Consider the following 20,896-nt stretch of genomic DNA (forward strand, 5'->3'; position numbering starts at 1 on the left):
TCTAATGTTCATCAGGGTCTCCCCTTCTTAGGGCGCAGACCCCCTTTTTATCACAATGTTCACACACTCCCTCGTTCGGGCTCGGATCCCTTCAGAACAATATTCACATATTGACTCCCTCGTTCGGGCACAGACAATATTTTACTTTCTATGTTTGCCTCTTGATATCAAAATCGAAGACTTTCGAATGTGCAAGGGGTTTTGCTTAAACCGTTGCAAGACCACAGATTCATTCATACAATGTTCATATCAATCTTTTACTTTAGTTTCTCACTTCTTGGCGGGATACCTTAGAGAGACCTTTGATTGAGCACCTTCGAGGTGCCGGACCAATGTCAACGGTATCGTATCTTTCCTTCTCAAGTTCAAGCATTCATTAATAGTTTAGCTTTACTCACGCCTTTCATCACACGCTTTTAACAATGTTCGTTCCTGCGCTCGTTTATACAATGTTGCTGCTTGCAACTTTGACTTCAACACAGACCGTTGTTGCATCGGTCTCCCCAACTCACCGGCTGTGTTGATCTCTCTGGCGCTACTTTTTTCTTGAAGCAAAGGACGATACCACGACGGTTGCTGCTCCTCCCCGCCATGGTCAGTTACGCAGGAGTGCCTCCGATATCTCCGACATACAATGCAGGATTCTCCAGACTGGTTTCCTGGCCTTACACTTTCACTGTCAAAGGTTTGAGTGGAACGGTTTCTGGCCAAAAAGTTATTTCTCCCCTTGTTCAGCTGCCGATTCTAAACTGCTGTTCCTTTGTGTGCTTTGCCTAGCTCAGCGTGTGCTTTCGTGCTCCGCCTTTTATCCGTGTGGGTAAGTTTAATGGAAGTCAGGTGTGAGTAATCGCCAGTAATTGCCTAACCATTGTAGTGGGACAGGTCAGGTATACTGCTGAAGTGTTCGTCTGTTTTCTCCCAGAGTGGGTTGTCGGTGTGAAAGTGCTTGTGCAGGGAAAGGGGGGTAAGGTTTCCATGTGTCCTACCTATAGGATGGGGTAAAGGTGTTACAGGGGGAAGGGATACCATGCCTCGCCATCCGGTGTCCCATTCCCCGAAGACCCCTCAGTCAGGTGTTCCTCCCGCACTGTTCCCCCCCCCAGGGCCTGGATCCAAAGGCGATGGCCGAGCCCTGGCCACTTGAGAGAGAGAGAGAACCGCGGGGACTAGCGGCTGAGACACCACCCACAGTTTGCATTCAAGCATGTAGGGATGGGAATTGTATTGTGAATTGACTAACATGCACAACATCCACACAGAATTGCAAAGATAATCACTCATTTCATCTAGACAGAATGTGGAGGATTAGCATGTCACATCTAGGTAGAACTGTGAAGATTAGCATGAGTCGCATCTAGATAGTGATGCCATTAACTAACCCTACTAAAAATCTCACCCCTCTGCAAACACCTCTCCTATTCAAGCCAAACACAACCATTCCTCCAAGCACAACAAACCACACGCATTTCACTACACTGCAACAAAACAAACCACACAGTCTCGCACAACAGCACATGATGGCAGCCAACCACAAAGCACACTTAAACTCAGCTAACAGAGTTAACTGAACTGATGCCGCCAATAGCACATCACAGCTCTCTTGCTCTTCTCCCGCTCAGTCCTACTAACCCACCCCACCCTCTTTCCCTTTCGGATCTGCCAGAGCCAGGGGACCACTCCGGTGGTGAAAGTGTGCTGTATAAATATCCTTTAACATTAACATTATATTTGCCCACCTCCTGCCCCCTCTTACTGTCACAAGCCCCTCTGAACCCTGGGAACAGCTATGTGGGAACCATTGTGTGCATCATGGGGTATGTTTGCCCACCTGCCATGTCCCTGGACCAAGCTTCCTTAAGCCATAGGAACAGCCTAGAAGGTTTGGGGGTCAGAGGGGGGCTGTGCCTATTTATCATCCTACACCATGTAAATCCCTGCACTTTTAACATCACTTGGACCCTAGGCACTATTGTGTACATCAGGGGGAGGCAGGGGGTGGGGGTGTATCGGAGGTGCAGAGCAATAGACCTATAAGTGGACAGAGGACCATGGCTCACTGTTTTCTGTGCTGGACGTGTTTTGGGGGCAGAGAAATTGCAGAGGCATTCATCGGGTACACTTCTGCACATCTGGCATCCTTCCTCCCTTCCCCTCTCCAGGTACCCCCCACCCCCAATCTGCTGGCCTCCGTCTCTGCCCTTTTCTCTCTTTCTCCGTCTCCTACTCTTTTGCTCTCCCTTTCCCTCCTCTCGCTCTTTCTCCCTTTCTCATCTCCCTCACTCTCCTTCAGTCTTTCCACTCCCCTCCCATTCGCTCCCCTTCTCTTTCCCTCTTTCTCCCCCTCTGCCTCCTTCTCCCCCTTTCTTTCTGTTCATCTCTCCCTTTTTCCCCTCCATTTCTCTCTGCACCCTGCGGGCCCTTTGCCGGTCTTTCCCCCTTCGATCAGCCCTCACCCTCTTCAACTCTTCCCTTCCTCCCTCAGTGTCCCTTGTCCACTCCTGCATTCAAGGATCCTCCCCAGGCCCATGCCAGTCGGGAGTGCCTAGCTAGTATGCCTCCCATCAATGCCCCGCCTTGTGCCCCCAGCCCAGTGCAGACAAAAATAAATGCCCAGTTTGCCTCAATTACTCTGCTGGCAATGTGCCTACTTCTCTTCCTGTAATAAATCTGTTAATGATTTCTGCAAAGGACTTTGGTGCCTTCTTTTGTGTTCCCACTTTGTGTACACTGCCTGTTATTGACAGAGGGGGGACCCAGTCCACAGACAATGCACCCTAACCATGGTCTGATAAGTTCCTGGCCCTGCCTGAGGTCTCCCCCATGGTCTTCCCCCATTTTGGCCTGCATCCGACTTCCACACAAGCACAGAAATCTCACTAACGGATTCTCGAACACTGGCAGTGGTCTCTGGAAGAGTCAGGAGAGGTACGTTTACTCACCCTTTGGTCGCCCTCTGTTCTCCATATGGTTAAATGGGCGTAAAATCATGTCCCTAAATCAACTTTCCTAACTTTGGTCGGTGGAGGCCTGGTCAAGGATCTCTTCCTAGGACTAACCTAATGAATGGGATTGAGGGATTCTACTTTCCACTTTTTGACTCTTGCCAATCATAACCACTGGCATTGCAAATCTCTATAAACCTACCTGAATAAGATCTACATTGAAACGGGTGACTTTCGGGGACAAGAACACAAACCACCTTATGGTTGGACTTTATAAGAGCTAGGGAATCTGCTCTGCGATTATTCTACAGAGTTCGATTTATCCCTAAGGCATCTGAGTACTTACCTGGATTACAATGGCCATTGAATCAAATTCTAGTCTATTTCTCCTTGAATTTATAAGTATATGAGGAATAAGGGATTATGCGGCAATATTCCACTAAAGGTTTTACTTGCTTAGAGTGTACTTTAAAGGCCTAATAAACCATTGTATATTTTTAGATTGCCTGTCTAACTGAAATTATTGGTGCTGCTCTATGTGGACTTACTGTAGCCCTACACCACTCTTGCACCCTTCCTGAGATTAAGCCTTGCCACTTTGCTACCTTACCTGTATTGAGTTTGGCTAACCTCTCAGTGTCTTCCCCGTTCACCATATTGAGTTGGCTCCCAAACTCTCCCCTCGGCCCCCCAACAATGACCCCCCACTTTAGGTTCCGCAGCAATTTTGCTGGACTATTAGATTTTTGCACTGATTGTCCTGAGTGGAAACATTTTTCCACACTCCATTCTTTCACTCTAACCATGGGAACCCTACCCCATTTCCTTCCTTCTTGTCTACCGACCTCCTGGCCCTGTTGGATCTTTTTGTGATGATATTGATCATCTTCATTCTCACATTCTCCCTACCTCCACCCCTTTAACACTGCTGGGGGACTTTAATCTCCATCTTTTGTCAACACACTCCACTCTCCCTTTCCTCTCGATTCTTGATTGTCACTTCTTCCATCCTCTCCCTACTCCCCCCACCCCATCCCATATCTCTAGTTTGTCTTGATCTTTTTATTTCATCCTTTTTGGCTTCTCCTGTGTCTTCTCTTCCAGTCTATCTTTCTGATAACCATCTTCTTTCTGTATCACTGTTTCCTCAAGTTCCTCCGCATTCCTGTTTTCTCTCCCACAACATCTTTCTGTCTGACCTACGTAACTAGCTCTTCACTCTTTACTTTCACTTGTACCTCTGTCCTTCCCCACCCCTCTCCTCATCTCTAACACCTGATGTAGCCGCTTCCTCCATCTCCTCGTCTCACTTCCCCTCTTGACTTGCTTTACCCTTCATCGCCCTTCCATCCCACTCGCAAACCTTCAAAAACTTGGCTCTCCCCTCATCTCTGCGCTGTTTCCTTGGTCGCCTTGAAAGACGTTGGTTTAAGACCAAATCTATGACTGATCATTCCTCATACTTTTCCTACCATGCTCTCTATAACTGTTTATTCTCTGCTAAACGTCTCTACTTTTCTGATCTTTTAAAAACTCAGTCGGCCCACCCTGGGTGTCTTTCAAATTCTTTCTTGGCTTAACGTCTCCAACACTCTTATTTTGCTAATTCTACTTTGTCTGCCTCTGCCCAATTTTTCTTCTCCAAGGTAACTTCTCTTCGTAATGATATTGAAGCTTCCATTTCATCTGAAGTCATGACTTCTATAGCCCCTTCTTCCCCCACCTCTATTTCTTGTTTTCAACCCATCTCCAACACCGATTCTTCTCTTCTATTGGACAAAGCTCACCCTACTGCCTCTCCTACTGACCCGATCCCTTCTGCACTTAGTCTTAAACTTTATCCTCCATTCGTGTTTTACGTTACCTCCTTCTTCAACATCTGTCTCTCAATCTCTATTTCCTCCGCCTCCCCGCCCTCCCCCTAAGTCCGTCAAATATGCTTCCATTATCCCAATTCTAAAGAAACCCACTGCTGACCCACTGATTGTCTCAAATGTTCTTCCCATTTCCTTATTACCCTATCTTTCTAAATTACTGGAATGGTTAGTCTACTCCTAAGTGTCTACTTTTATCTCCAACTCTATTATCCCACAATTCCAATCTGGCTTTCACCCTCTCCACTCTACTGAAACTGCTCTGTTTTGGACTCGCTTCTTTCGGCACGTTGTTCCAAACGCTCATCTTTTCTCAGGTGTCACTTTCTTCATTTGGTTTCACAGGCTATGTTCTTTCCTGGTTTCAATCTGATCTATGTCATTTCTGTTTCTTGGGCTGGCAAGTCATCTAAATCCTTCTTGCTTTCCCATGGTGTTCTGCAAGGGTCAGTTTTGGGCACTTTTCTGTTCCCTCTTTACATGTCCCCTCTTGCGGCTGTTACTTCTTCCTTTGGTTTATTACACCACTTTTATGCGGACACTAAACTTTCTCTTTTCCCTCTTTCTCTTATGAAATTCACCACTCTTTCGGCCTGTCTCTTGGCTATCACATCTTGGATGTCCTCTCACTATCTTACACCCAATGCTGGAAAAAATGAAGTCCTCTTTTTTCCCGGTAATACCCTCCCGCCTTTCCGTTCCCCAATCTTCTCCTTCCCCCATCTCAGCTTTCAATTTCATCCAGAGCCTTAAATCTTGGCCTTCACTTCAACTCTAGTCTTTCCTTCAATCATCACAATTCTCTAACTTTGCGCGCCTGCCACTTTCACAATACTCACGAAGCTTGTCCATTTCTCACTTTTCAAGCTTCTAAACTGGTGATTTCCTCTTTGATCTTTTCCCAACTCTTTTATTGTTCCTTTGCCTTTTTTGGGCTTTCTATTTCCCGTCTTGCCCCTCTCAAATCTGTAGTCAACTCTTCTATCCATCTTCTTTGTCTCCTCCCTTTCCGAGATTCCATCTCCTCTTCTCTTACCACTCTTGGCTGGTTATCCTTTCACACAACTACATCTCTGCTCTGATATCTTTCAGAACCCCATTCTCGCCCTCTCCACTCCTCAGTTTCTATTGGTGGCACCTCGTCCCCCTTCAATCTCGTTTTCATACTTTCACGCTTTAAGTCCTCTTCACTGAACACTCGTCCTTACTCTCTTCATTCTATCACAGTCTATTCTTTATTTCGTAGGTCACGGAAGTCTGACTTTCTGCAACATCCTTAATTGTTTTTCTGCATGGCAGACACCCGAGAGCAGATTGTGTGAAGGAGGCAGGCGCTTCCTACAGGAAAGGCGAGTGACCGGGAGAAGCAGAGCGAGTACCGCAGGACCACCGCTGGGGAGCTGGCAACAATGGAGAGGCTGTCGGGGACAACGTCGCAGAGAAGAGCAGCAGTTCAACCGGCAGGTGAATGACAAGCCGACCCGAAAACCACAAGGGAGTCTGCAGAGCAACAACAATGCAGCCTTACGCCACGAGTTTCGAAACACCAGCAAATACCGGTGAGTCTGCTCAGAAGCATTGGGAGCCCCGGGGTGTACCGAAAGGCATACAAACAATTAAATACTTGTTTCGAATATCAACCAAGTAATATTGAAGTTGAAAAACAGAATTTACACAAGTCTCCATGTATGAAATGACGATATGGGGAAAACGGGAGAACAAGTTGTCATAAGCGATTGAACACTAATGAAGTTGAAAAGCAAGATCTTTACAAGTCTTCATATATGAGATGTCAATATGGGGAAGATTGGAACAAGTATTGCCACAAGCCAATGAACACTAACAACGAAGTTAACGAACAAATCTGGTTCAAGTCGCCATATGTGAAATGTCAATATGGGGGAAGTTGGAACAAGTAATAAATTAAACGAATAAAGTATAAAGAGTGTAGGAGTACAACTGAGTCATACAAAGAGAAAGAGGCACTGAAAGATAAAAGAGAAGGTTATAAGAAGACCTGCTGAAAGAAGTCTATCAGGCACTGAGCCTTAAGGGGAAAAGATACCTGGCAGAGCATACCAGGGGGTCTACAGAGCCCAGAAGGGGCATTCTTAGAGGGGGCAGTAAGCCAGGTAATCCCTCTAGTACAAGTTTTCTGTATGCCCTGCGTAATTTGTTTAATGCTTTCTTCCTGTCCTCCACTTCCTGGTTGAATACATGCTTTATTGATTATTCTCTTCTTATTCCTAGTCCTTTTTTGACTTAAAATGCTTTTAGCGCCAGTGGATATTGCAGAATTGACAGGGTTTCCTGCTTCATCTACGATTGAGCCTTTTGTTAAAGACTGAGGACCTCCAGCGCTGTACAGGTAATTCTTAGGCGATTGTGGCCTGGTGATAGTTCCATATTAGGGGTAAACTGAGGTTGTTTGGAGAAGGACTCTCCTACGAACCATTGACTCCTTTTTATCTGTACAAGGTTGTGGTTGCTATGTGTGGTACTTATAACCTTCATGGTTCCCAGCTTTCCCTGAAGATTCTCAGTTGCAAATACATAGTCCAAGATTTTAGCCTGGTCTCTCTTCCAGGTTGTCGCCGGGGGGATTTCATGCTTTAGGTAACCATTAATTATGTTAGTTTCTTTTTTTTAGTTCCTCCCTCCAGTGGAGACTTATTACCTTTGATGTTGATTTTTTTGGTAAGTCTATTATTTCTTGGCTATTATCAAAGCATTGAATGTTCAGGTCGCCACATATCAGTATATCCAGGTTACTATGAGCAATCTTTTCCTGGTCGATGTGGTTCTTAACCATTTCAGTGAAGCGGGAAGATGTGGTCCTGCCACGAGTGGAAGCTCCAGCAAGCACACATCATGTCTCTTCAAGGAGTGGGGTCACCCTCCTATTGACCTCTTTGCGATAGCAGCCAACACCAAGTGCCAAAGGTTTGCCAGCAGGTAATTTAGGCCAGGAGTTTGGGGGAACGCCTTCTCGTTCTCTTGAGAGGGCCTCTTGCTGTACGCATTCTTGCCGATTCCTCTGTTGCTACGAGTGATCAACACACACAATGATCCTCATTGTGCGGCCGTGGCCCAGGCAGATATGGTACTCAGACCTTCTCCTTCTGTCTATGGCTCCAGCCATCAAACTGCCTTCTCTTCCAGACTTGCTCTCCAGGAAAGAAGGGTCAATCCTGCACCACGACCCAGCATCTGAGACTGGCAGCCTGGCTCCTGCTGCCCTAGAGTTTGGACAATAATTGCTGACTTTGGAATGCAAGCGCATCCTAGGCAGGGTCAGGGCTCCATCTACACTTGCCTGCTACAGTCACCCACTGCACATAACGGCACCGCAATTTCTTTTGCCAAGTCTAGCCTTGCCCATGCATCTATCAAAGTACACCTGGCTTACATATCCCGGTACACCCGTGCTCTGAGCAACCTCTCCCTTTGGTTGTACAGACTCGTTAAGGAGCTCCTAAAGAGCCTCTTCAGAATGTTCCCTCCGGTGAAGGCTCCTGCCTCTGCCTGGGAGCTCAATGTGGTGCTGTCGAAACCGATGGGGGTTCAGTTTAAAACACATGCACCGAGCCTTGAAGTTTCTTTCTTGGAAGACTACCTTCCTGGTGGCCATCACCTCTGCCAGGCGGGTTAGGGAAATACAGGCTCCCTCATGCAAGCCTCCATATTTGTCGTTCCACTCAGCTAAAGTGCTTCTACAAAATCATCCTTCTGTTATGCCAAAGGTCCCGTCGGCCGTTCATTGAAGCAAGCCTTTGGTTCTGTCAGTTTTCATTGTAAACCTTTCATCTGCTGAAAGACATTTGCACTCCCTGGACGTTGCACCTGCTTTGAAGTTCTATGTTACACGAACAAAGGACTTTCGAAAGACCTCGACTATCAATTTTGGATCTGTGGGGCATGGGAAGGCCATGCGGGCCAAGAGCCCATCGACCAGACCAATAGCATCAACTACAACATTCCTCTCTGGTATGCTGGATATCTGCAGGGCGGCTATGTGGAGGTCTATGCACACCTTCACAAGATTCTACTGTGTTAAAAATGATTCCAGGGAGGAGTCTAATTATGGCAATGGGTGCTTCGCAACCTGTTTGCGCGAGGAGAGTCTGTTCCAGGGCTAAGTGTATTGCTTCTGTTGAGCCTTGCCAGCTCCCGTGGTTGTGCAAGTGTACTGCTGTGTAATCGTATTCATGAGCATGTGAATCCATGCAAGACCCCATACCGCAGATGGAACAAGTTACTTACCTGTAACTTGTTCTCAAGCATGGGTCTTAAGAAATCTGAAGATGTCCACCAGGGGTGGAGCTTAGGAGGATGGATGTCATTGGCTGGGGAAATATGACCCAAAGTGACAGCAATAGGCTATACAAGCGACATGCAGGTTTTAGCTTAAAGCTAAACTGTTTTATATTACCAAGGATTCCCAGCCCGACGGGGAATATTCGTGTGCATGTGAATTCATGCAAGACCCCATGCTGGAGAGCCAAAGTAGGATGCTGGAAGAATTCTTCTGCAACCAAATCTGTCTAGGCCAAGCATGCCAAGGCAAAGCTCTGATCTTCCACTGACCAGAGAGACCTTCCACTATGCTTTCCTCGCGTGAGCTGGTGGGCATAACCAGTTCAGGGTCCTGTAATCCCAAAGTGGTCCTCTCAAATCTCTGAAGAGTTGTGGCCCTGTAGCTGCCAAGTATCACCTGAGAGGACATTTCCTGCTACCTGATCTCGTGCAGCCCAGCACTGTGAAATTTTCAGTGTAGCCATCATAGGACTTGGACAAACAAATTACTTACCTCTCAGTAATGTCCACTCCGACGGATTTTCTTCCCATGGATTTCTTAATCTATATCTTCCAGTGCAGCTGCTATGCAGAACCTTTTGTGTCACTGGGGAGCAGTGCGGTTCCTTGTCGGTTCCGCTCTACGCTGCCCGCGCTGGTCAAGACATCAGGATCAATAAATATCGATGTGACGCACCTAGTGACCTCAGTTCCACTGTTTTTCCCAGCACTCCAATGAGGGACAGGAGAACAAAATGTGTACAAGCTTTCCGCCAAGTGTGGCAGGTTGGGATGGAGATAGGGAACCAGAAAGGACATTACCGAAAGATGTAATTTGTTCTTCTAAGGGATTCCTTCCTCCCACGGTGGCCAAGGGAGGAGGAAGAGCAGGAGGAGGCGGCAGACCTAGAGACGGAAGGATGGCAGAGGTCAGCGTAGCAGAGGCTTAAAAACTGTGTATGCAAGGTGAGGATTTGGTTGGTGAGAGAAGGTAGTACTTTTTGTGGTGTGAGTGTGTGTACTGTGAGTGAGCTGGAAGTGTAGGGGAGTGAGACAGGGTATTGGGAGAGTGAAAGGAAGGCGAGAGAAGGAGGGGTAAAGCATAGTGTAGAATAGAGTAGTAGCAAAGAGGAGTGGAGAGTAGAGGCTGAGCAGGAGTAGACCTGAGGCAGAGTAAAGCTGAAGGTACAGAAAGCAGGAGTGAACAGAGTGGGAGGAGAGAGGAGAGGAGAGTAGAAGGGAAAGAAAGAACAGAACATCAGGTAAAGAGTACGAAAGCATGTGTGGAGGGGAGGGAAGTTCAAAGGAGACCTAGAAAGGTGGCAGTCACCAGTTCCGATAGTCCTTGTATCGTCCAAGTCAGGATCCACACAGCAGACCCCAGAGGGAGTAAGAAAGTGGTTGTCTTTAGGGCCTCACCATTAGCCAGTCAGATTATATATAGTAGGGGTTACCAATCTCTAGTGACCACGGTGGGATTTAGGGAAGTCTGAGTTAGGGTAGAGGGAAACCTGGGGGAAGACTAGAGACAGGGATGCTCTTAGTTGGACCTTACTCAAATTCTTAATTAAAAAGAAAGTGGACACATCTATAATAAAAAAGAATCCCAGCCAGAAAACAGATCCGACCTGTGCTTTCCAAGCATGGAACATTCTGTAGTCCTAATGCAGTCTTGTCTGCTGACTGTCAATGTTGGGAAGAGTACCACAAGAGGGAGCCTCTTCCAAACACTGCCCAGCTTAACAATATGCAGTGCACGTCTGCCGGTAGCAATGCCTACTACTGTACAGTTCATAACACATCTACACAACAAGCATTGGCACGGACAACAGTTCTAGCTTTTGTGTAGGCATGGGAAAGGCACTTTGTGCCATATTGGTATTACCTGGCCATCGATGGAAGCAGCAGCAAAATGATACAAGTACCTGGGCATATAATAGCCGTGCCGGGCAAGTGCCTAATGCCTACACACAAGCCAAAATATTTGACTTTATGTACTTTTTTTATTGGTCTTTTATTAGTTTTTGAAATAAAAGTTTGACAATCATGTACAGGCATTTGCAACCGAACGATCAAGTACAAAAATAAAATTTTTTTTAAAAAAAAGATATCACATCGACAGTAATACAGTGTGTAAAACGTGGGATCTGATGCACATCGCATAAACTTTGAATAGGTTCATCAAACCCAACTACTCCTACCCTGCCCCTCCCCCCCTTGCACATAGTACCGCCTGAAGGGCTGGAAGAGACCAGTATCTATCTCCAAACCAATATTAACTACCTGACATCAGGTACATAGACATATTAGAACTTGCAAGTTAACAGAATTTCCATGAAGGACACGCCTAGTGCTTATAAATCGATTGACTGAAGGCAGATCTGGTTAAGACATTTTTATTACACCAGCAGCGCGTTTACATCTCCCATTAGGTCACTAACTCTCAGAAGACTGCTTTGAAAAAACACTGGCAGGCACTTTGAGTACAAAGTATGATGGTAAGACTTGACAAAGTTAGCTCAAAGAGATCTCAGGAGGATGAGTTTTGGGCAGGGAGGGGAAGGAAGTAGGTGGGAGTGGCCATAGCGATTAGCATGACCAGGGGCAGTCAATGGGTGGGTAAATAACCAAACACCTACAAGCTTTGTGTACCTCCTTATATGCCATTTCTCACTAGGTTTACGCTAATGCAATAGTTTCGGCTTATAGGGTGGCGCTAGAGCGCCGCTTAATAGCCAAAATTAAATAGGAACAGTTTGTTTACTCTTTTTAAAAACACATTTTCTGATATTTACAATCCAGATTTATATTCTAGCGGTTAATGGCAGCACTGTGTAAAATACAAACGGCTGGCAGATTTTTGACAACTGTGAATGCTTTCAAAAGCGATTACACCAGTCGGTTTCCATCTCACCTGCAGTTTTTCATTTAGACTTGGTACATTACTTTTTTATGAAGTTTTGCTTGCGACCGCAAATTGACCAAAAAGCCACCTACAATATTTCCTTTGGCTACCCTTCACATGTTCAGCATTTTATAAACTGTCGTCATTTATGTCTGGCATGCCTCAGAAAAAACACCATGCACAATCATATTTGAGAAAAACACGGACATGGCAAACAAAAACATGCTACTTTTTTAATTAGAGACCACTTTATTCTAAAAAAGCAAGAATCGTCATACTGGTTTGTACCAAACGTCCTGTTTTGTTTATGGCACCTACCTCTGTGTCAACTACAACATTGTAGAGACGGCCGCCCGCTACTACTTCTAAAGCAGTTGCTGTAGAGATGTCTTTCACAGAAATTAGAGAAGCAATGAGTCCCTTTACACGGCTCGAGTCCCAATTCTTTTCTGGATCCCTACCATAAAAAAAATATACATCTTTGTAATAAGCTATGTAAAACAAAATAACATGACTAGTGAATGGTGGGGCTACCTACGTTCAGCTGCGCCAGGAAATGTCAAATATGGAGTGGACTGCTGCCGAGTTAGGTGCATGCGGGCAGACACAGAGCCCACAAAAGGAAAACGAAATTTTGGTTATTGCACCATGTCCCTTGTTGATTAAATTTCAGTTAATTGACTGTTGATAGTCCGTGAGTGATGAAGAATGGCAATTTGGTTGGTTAGACATACGCATAAATCAGAACCAGGCTTGACGTCTTTAATTCTATTTCTCAAACATCCTGTACATCTTCAAATAATATGGTTGCCCTGGTGCCAACACGTGTTTCAACCGTTTCCGTGTCTTTATCAAGGCTGGGATATGCATACATGAATGCCAAAACAAATATGCATCACAAAACGTAACATACATTTGGAAAACATTCTACAAAGATAAGTTGGCAATGCGATGAAATCAAAATTCAAATAAACAGGCAGAAACAAAATCAAAAGGACACCAGGAAATGGTGGGGATAAATGAGAGACAGGGGATAAAAACAGAAAGCAAAACATCACATTAGTCATTTGAATGGGCACAGTGTCATTTCGTCTTGTTCATATTTGTGCACTGTCCTTGCATCACGTGCCACCAATATTCCATCATGGTGTGTCTTTGTGCGTTTAATTATAGTTATGGCGATGGGACAACCACCTATTGGTGTTTGTATTATTCACGGTATCTGTGTTGGTATGAAGCAATCAATTAGGTTGACGCCAACGCTTCTGCACCTTACATGGCCTACAGCCAATATCATGTGAGTAAGCACCATCTGTGTTAAAAAGCTGCCATATATCGAAAATGTTGGGCAACCCGATCAGTGCCCTCACCCTCATGCATGTGCCCAAACTAGGCAAATGTCAAAAATAGCAAATAGCTTTGTGCAAGACAAATGTTGCTCACCTTTCTGCTAGAGCTTATATAAATGTTGTAGAAAAAAGACGAAAAATAGAGCTTTCCCCTGATGATTCTGAACAGCTTTCTACTATATGTAAAACTAGTGGTCAGTTGAAAGGGAGTGTATTTACCAAAGCCATGTGTACCCTTGCTCATATAATTACCCCTTATTAACTTCTACCATTCACTTGCTTTCAGTAATAACGCTGGAATTTCCTTTCTCCCAGGAGGCAGACGGTGAAGATGAGCGTGCTCTGCCCGACGCGGGACGCGCTTGCGCAGCGACCCCCGACGGAAATGAGGTGCTTGGCCTTGTCTTGGGCCCCCACGGAGGGAGCGCCCTCAATGGACTTAGAAGCCCGCTCTTCAGACCGACCATTCCTGGGTGAGGCATGCCCCCGCTTGCCACATGGGGTAGAGGCCTTGGCGTTGAGCCACGCCGCTAACCTACTGTGACGATCCTTGGCAGTCCGCTTGGAGAACCCAAGGCAGATTTCACAATCTGCTTCCCTGAGGTCCGGATGGAGATAGAGGCACTGGAGGGGTTTATCCTCTACAAACACGTTCCTCAATCCGTAGCTGGAGCAGAGCTTGAGGAGGGAGCCTCCCTCCTCCTCCGACATGGTCCGGCGTGCAGTGTAGGCCGGGTGGCCTTCTGGGATCTTCGATGAAACTTTGACAATTCTTGCCCTTGGGGGGTGTTGAAATATGCTGACAAACCGACAACGGATCCCTGCTTGTCGGTCAAAGGAACGAAAGAGCACACGCCTCTGACAAAAATAGAACTTTTTATCGAAAAAAAGCACAAAAATGTAGAAAAGCTCACAGAGCAAAACACGAGGACTCCCAACACTTGAACGTGCGGTAAAAATATGAACATGGCTGCATGTGGAGGGGCTTAGGGAGAGGACAGTCATTGGCTGGGGGCAGTATGACCCAGAGTTCAGTGATTGGTTTAGAGGAGAAAGACAGTTTGTAAGTGAAAGCAAAACTGTTTCTTCTTTTGCCGGACTATTCATGAGCATGTGAATCCATGCCAGACCCTATGCTGGAGAAGAGGGTAAGCCATGTACGCAGGACATATTTGTCTTTGATTAAGCAAAGGAGTGAACAATTGTGAGTGCCAAGTATTGCAAAATTAAACACCTGGAAAGCACATGCAATACGGAGCAACCAAGTCTCCAGAGGCCAAGTAGAGTAATGGCACCTTATATAATTAAATAAAAAAACACTGAAAAGAAGGATAGGATGGACATAATCATGGTCTCCTCACACATGGTGCTAGACGAGAGGACAAGGCCTATTCATAAAGCTCCAGACGAAGATAGCAATGTTCCTTCACTCACTTTAAATTTCTGTGGAAGAGAACAGTCGGCAAGGTCAACTACACGGAAGAAGCCTTGACTTAGGGCATAACTGATTAGAGATGGTAGGCTAATTAGCCAAGTGGGCAGTTGTCTGACGTTCCCCGCACCTGGGTTTCGTTTTGCGTACGTGCTGCTAATAAGCCGAATGTCCAAGGTTGAAAGAGTGCCAACCAATCAGGAGGGCCCATGTAATGAAGCACTATACACTGTGGCAGAAGCCAATCCACTGCTGTTATTCTGCCATTATCTGTATTTCACATAGTTGGAGGTAATCCAAAGTGTGCCTACCAGATAAGGGGTTGTCAATGATTAACACCTAAATAAACTATGGGTATATATGTTCACTTAACCAATCCCTCCGCCCAATAGGTTTTTACTGTTTGCCACGCAGGATGAAGTCACAGCTGACGAACATTAAGGCATAACGCCTTTTGTGCGATTGAAATGCTTCGAGTGTGCAAGCTTCAATCCGTTTGTTTGCCAGGTTTCCCTACTTTATTGAGCTAATTAAAATTGCATTTTGCCATATTCTTTGAGTCTGTCCGGTTATTTGGGCCAGAGATCAGTTATTGTGGTAATCAGAACACTCCAGGTACTACTGCACAGTTCCACAGCATAGGCGCAGTAACAAAACCAAACTCCACCTGCTCTTTTGTTCTTATAGCAGGGGGTGAGCAGGGAATACTAGAACTTTATTTTAGCGAGCGCACCAAGAGTTTCTGAGAGACTGTTGAGGTAAAGGGTAGCATCTTTGTAGACGCACAGATGGGCATTAGTTCGACCTTTCAAAGTTAACACTAGCTTTAAAGGAATGGTTCGGCCAAAAATGTTTATTTCAAAAATAGATAGGCAACATCAAAAAAACGATGGCATTTTTTTTTTCGAAGTCCCTATGTAAAATTTTGAGCAATTCAAGCTCAAAGATAGCACATGGGGGCATCCATTTTGTGAAAAGGATGCCCGCCGCTGTGCTCGCTTTGGCTTTTGCGGCACTAATGAAGGAAAAGCCAGCCAGCTGTAGTAAACAAAAGCTACCACTGGGTGGCTTTTCCTTCATTGATGCTGTACGCGGAGGACGGGGACCGGAGACTACAGGCAGAAAAGATGCAGCTGCATCTCGGTAAGTGCTACTTTTTTAATAAAAATAAACACTAGCTGCGTTTTTTTTCCTAAGTTTTCCGGGCTGGAGGAGCCCAAGAAACTCGGAAAGAAAAACCGCAGCGTTTTCAAACACAACCGCGTTGTGTTTCTGCCTGCCATGGCTAAAGTGAAAGCAAAGGCAGGCAGAAACACAACGCGGTTGCGTTTACATGCCGCGGTGTTTCTGCCTAAATCTGATTTCCCATTTGGGGCTCTCGGGCTCCACACGGGGGGCCCCGAGAGCCCCAAATGGGAAATGCTAAATGCTGCAGTGTTTCTGCCTAAATCTGCTTTCCCATTTGGAGCTCTAGGGCTCCCCGGGGGGAGCCCTAGAGCCCCAAATGGGAAAGCAGATTTAGGCAGAAACACAACGCGGTTGTGTTTGAAAACGCTGTGGTTTTTCTTTCTAAGTTTCTCAGGCTCGGAGGAGTGCATCAAACACAGACGCTGCAAATGCAACAGGCACAGCAAGTGCAATTGAATCCACAGCAAAGGCAGTCGCAGCACGCTCCAATGCAGATCCAACAGAATGCAAACGCGGGACAATTGACACCTAGAATACGAGGTGTAACTGTAGTGGGAGGAAATCCTTTCACAGCTACAGGGGTAGGTATGTATCCACATTAGGACAGCTAATAGGACGAACTGATGTGTTCAGTACTATCAGTGACACAAGACCCCCAAGAGGAACCAAGGATCGATGTGACAACAGGAGGAAAATCTTTTTCTTTTTTAGTAGACACTGGGGCTACTCGTTCATGTATACGAGAAGAAAAATATCGAATGTCGGGAATTTCCATGAATGCTCAAGGGTTATCTGGAGTTACAAGTAGAGTTCCTTTTACTGATGAATTACCAGTCTCTATAGGAGAGTGTGACAAGTCTGCTCCATTGTTGTATTCTCGACAGACAATTAACATTTTGGGAAGAGATTTGATGACAAAACTCAACATGACGATTTCTTTCACTGACGAAAGGATAGTGTGTTGCCCTCCTGGAATACATTACATGAATGTGGGCAAATTTATATTGGCATTAACAGGACAAGTGACTCTGCGAGACCTCCCAGTCGAACCAGAGGTTTTTCTTTATGGGGTGAGCATTTTACTGACATGGCTACCTGGCTTAGTGAGAAAGACTATGAGAATACCAGATGATTTTTTGTTTAGACCACAAATACCCATGGACGAAGAGAAGGGGGGTGGGGGGGACAGACCATCCCTATAGAATTAGATGCAGCCATAGTACGAGGGGAAATGGCAATGCTTGAAGGAACGGATGACAAGGGTAGACCATGGAGAATAGTGATCGCTATTGGGGAAGGATACAGGTTGACTGGCATTAGTGACGATGACATGTTTAGAGATTACCCAACAGATAAAGTAGTGTTCTTTATGAGCATTGGATAAAAATATGTAAAAGGGAGATCCCACAGCGAATGGCAATAATACGACAGCGTCCAGCATTTTTTGACGAAGACTTAGACGAGGTGCCAAGCATTTTATGGACTACAGGTCCTTTGACGTGGGACTGTTAAAGGGGAAGAGGGAAGTTAAGATAAAGCTAAAACTAGGATCGATTTGACCTCAAGCAAGACAGTACCCCGTGTCTCGAGGGGCAGATGAGGGTATATTCAAGACTATCTCAGCACTGATGGTAAAAGGTATTCTGGGACCGTCAGAATCATTGTGCAACACATGCAGTGTACCCTGTAAAAAAAAATCAAAAGGGAGGGTCGTGGAGATTTATACAAGATAGGAGGCCGATTAACCAGATTGTAGATGCAGAGTTTCCTCTAGTTCCTAACTCGATCCAGTTGCACAATGACTCAAAAGACTTAACTTCATTCACATTTCGCCAGATTCGTCTGAAACATACTAGGCTGCCCAAAGGGTACTTTGAGTCCCCATCGATCTTTAAAGGATAGTTCCGGGACTTTTTTTTATTGTCCCTACGGTTCGGCCATGTGTTTTTAAGCATAAATCGGTAGATCGTAGAAAACTTTCCTTTGGACCTTACACGACTTTTCGTCCATTAACGCACTCGAAATCAGCCGCCATTTTGTGATAATCCTATCATTTCCCCCCATCGACCTGGCTCACCTGCGTTTGCGGCACTAAATCAAATCCCCCGCCCCTGAGCCTGACATCAGCAGACGCGTACCGCCCATTTCCCAACGCCAAAGCACGTTTCGTGTCAACAATCGCTGCGCCTCAGCTAATGAAGTGTCGCCATGGAAATGGCAGGACGCCTCTTTCCTCAATAAGTATAAACACACCGTTTCACAACACACAGCAGCAGATTTTCGATTCCATTACTCTCTCTGTGTTACTTTGAGTATTCTGTGACTCGTTTCTGTGCTCTGGTCAGCTAACTTGGCCGCTTCTAGGCCTTGTGAACACCTGTACCATCTCTGTAAATTATTTTACTTTCTTTACCACACAATGGCTACAATAATGCCGTATATGTACGAGCCCGAGTACACTGAGGCGGAACTACTGGAAAGGCAAGCACGCGAAAACGATGGGGATTCGGGCGGCAGTTGGGAGGACCAGTCAACGGATGAAGAGCCTGGACCATGTCGCATGGACGGCGTCTCCACCTGGTGCACGTGCAATCGGTGCGAGCTAATGCCAACTGAGGAGGAGAACTGCTACTGCCGTGAAAATTCCGGGTGCTTGGCCTACATTTCAGAAGGCGAGCCAAGTCCGCAATGCATCACCGAGCTGCCAGAGTTCAGGGAAGCCTGCCTCTCACGGACCGTGTTGAGGATGATGGTGCTTATGCACGAACTTCGCGGCACCGTTCGTCCGCGTAATCCGAGTAACGAGTAAGTATACTCTGGTTGTGATGTCAGTGATGCAACTACTATTTCATGGTCGTCTCCCACATATAAAATTACATCTACATATCATTCGAACGCATGTAAATTGGTTCCATATTGTGCATTTTCTAGATAGAATTTTTTTCAAAGCAGAATGACATTTTTTACCTGAATCGACATTGATAAGAACGTTTTGTCATTTTAATACAGTTTGCATCTTTCTTTTTCACAGGTGGTACAGGCTGGTGGCCTATCGTTGCTTCACTTGGTGGCTTCACGGGAGGCTCGGACACCGCGTTCGGAGAGTAATACCTGCCTGTGTGGTACTTGCCATTAGACAACATTTCCCCAGCGACAGTGGACAATACCGCGGATTTTCCCTGGATGTGCTGCAACCGGAACTTTACAATGTGTAATGTTTATTATTTATGTTCAATTGAAATTAAGATCTAAAATAAAACCCAACATATATTTTAACAATGGTTGTTTTGATTTTTTAAATGAATCTAGTGTGTCTCCATTGAATAGTCTTCCTGTGCCTTGTCTCGTCACACCACATGTCTGCACCACAACTGCACCCATATATTCTCCTGGGAGGGTGAGGTATTTATAAACTCACCCCCCTGCCTTCCATGTACTAGATCCTGCAGCCTGCCTCTTACATGCAGTTAGATGGCCTCTCCTTGGTGAGGCCCTGCGGCAAACGAGTCTTGTCTGCACGACCACCGCCCCAATCCACCCCCCCGCCCTATCAAAGGCAGTTCGCACCGGGGTACTTGCGCTGGCAAGTGGAGCTGTCAGGGAGCGATAAAGGCCAAGAGGTGCCAAAGACCATGTACACTTCAAAGTGGTCTATAGAGCATGGGTTGTTGTTCCCATGTCTACCTCCAGACCCCGTGTCTCCTGCCAAGCATCCCCCCTTACGCTGGACGCCCCCCTGCAATCCACATAAGTGTGTCTCCATTCACAAGTCTTCCTGTGTCTTGTCTGCATGACCACCGCCCCAATCCACCCCCCGCCCTATCAAAGGCAGTTCGCACCGGGGTACTTGCGCTGGCAAGTGGAGCTGTCAGGGAGCGATAAAGGCCAAGATGTGCCAAAGACCATGTACACTTCAAAGTGGTCTATAGAGCATGGGTTGTTGTTCCCATGTCTACCTCCAGACCCAGTGTCTCCTGCCAAGCATCCCCCCCCTCACGCTGGACGCCCCCTTGCAAACCGCATAATGCCACGACATATACACGTCATTCATTCACAAACACACCCCTGTTTCGAATTCTTTATAACCCACTTCATATTTCTAATGAGAACTTCTTTGTGCTTTGCTAGTCAACCCGTGAAGGTGCTGGTTATCTGCTCTTCGTCTCTGTGAACTTCCGTGACCACTTCGAGCAAACTCGTCAGTTTGCAACCTGTGAACTGCTCCCTGTTCTACGACAAGAAACTACTCTGATCCCTGCATCTAACTGTTTGTTCGTCAAGGTAAGGCCATGTACCATAATCATTTTGCGTCCAATTTTTTAATTTATATCTATTTGCTAGTAGTCATCAAATTGCATCCATGTTTTCTTTTCGTTCAAGACAGTACATGCAAGGAACTAGTCACATGTTCTGAGTTTAGTCAAATTATTTTTCTATTTTTTTAAAGTTATTCAAATACTTATCCGCATGTGAATAACGTGTATAGTTCCAAGAACCAAAACGAACCTTGCATTGAACCTTTTATGTGTCATTTAATTTTTTAACACATTGGTATTCATAGAGAATTGTTGATCTTTACTTTTCAGAACTTTCCACAATGCCTGCCTGTTCCATTGGCGGTTGCCCTTCGAAGACCCATAAAAAATCTGAAGGTACTATAATGCATGTTTTCCCTAAGGCAATAGATCAGATAAGAGAATGGGTCCGATATTGCGGATATCCACCGTCTGAGCTTGAAAGTAGAGTCCTAGAAGTCTTTGCGGACAAGAGGGGTGATCGATACCGCATCTGCAGCAGGCACTTTAGCTCAGACATGTACTCCACATCATTGCTAATAAAGAAGAACACACCGCGAGCGAAGCGAAAATTGCTCTCAACCGCTATTCCCACTCTATTCGTCCACATCCCTC

At 45.8% G+C, this 20,896-nt stretch overlaps 1 protein-coding gene across 1 annotated transcript in view; it reads right to left on the minus strand.

Annotated features, from left to right (window-relative positions):
* SMC2 (structural maintenance of chromosomes 2) overlaps positions 1-20,896 on the minus strand; it is a 938,385-nt gene that overhangs the window by 475,234 nt on the left and 442,255 nt on the right. The window contains exon 13 of the mRNA XM_069630781.1: positions 12,336-12,474. Within this exon, the coding sequence (XP_069486882.1) occupies positions 12,336-12,474 (139 nt within the window). The remainder of the gene's footprint in view (positions 1-12,335; positions 12,475-20,896) is intronic.

The sequence above is a fragment of the Ambystoma mexicanum genome, chromosome 6q (assembly GCF_040938575.1).
Source record: "Ambystoma mexicanum isolate Mex_15411 chromosome 6q, UKY_AmexF1_1, whole genome shotgun sequence".
Classification (NCBI taxonomy): Eukaryota; Metazoa; Chordata; class Amphibia; order Caudata; family Ambystomatidae; genus Ambystoma; species Ambystoma mexicanum.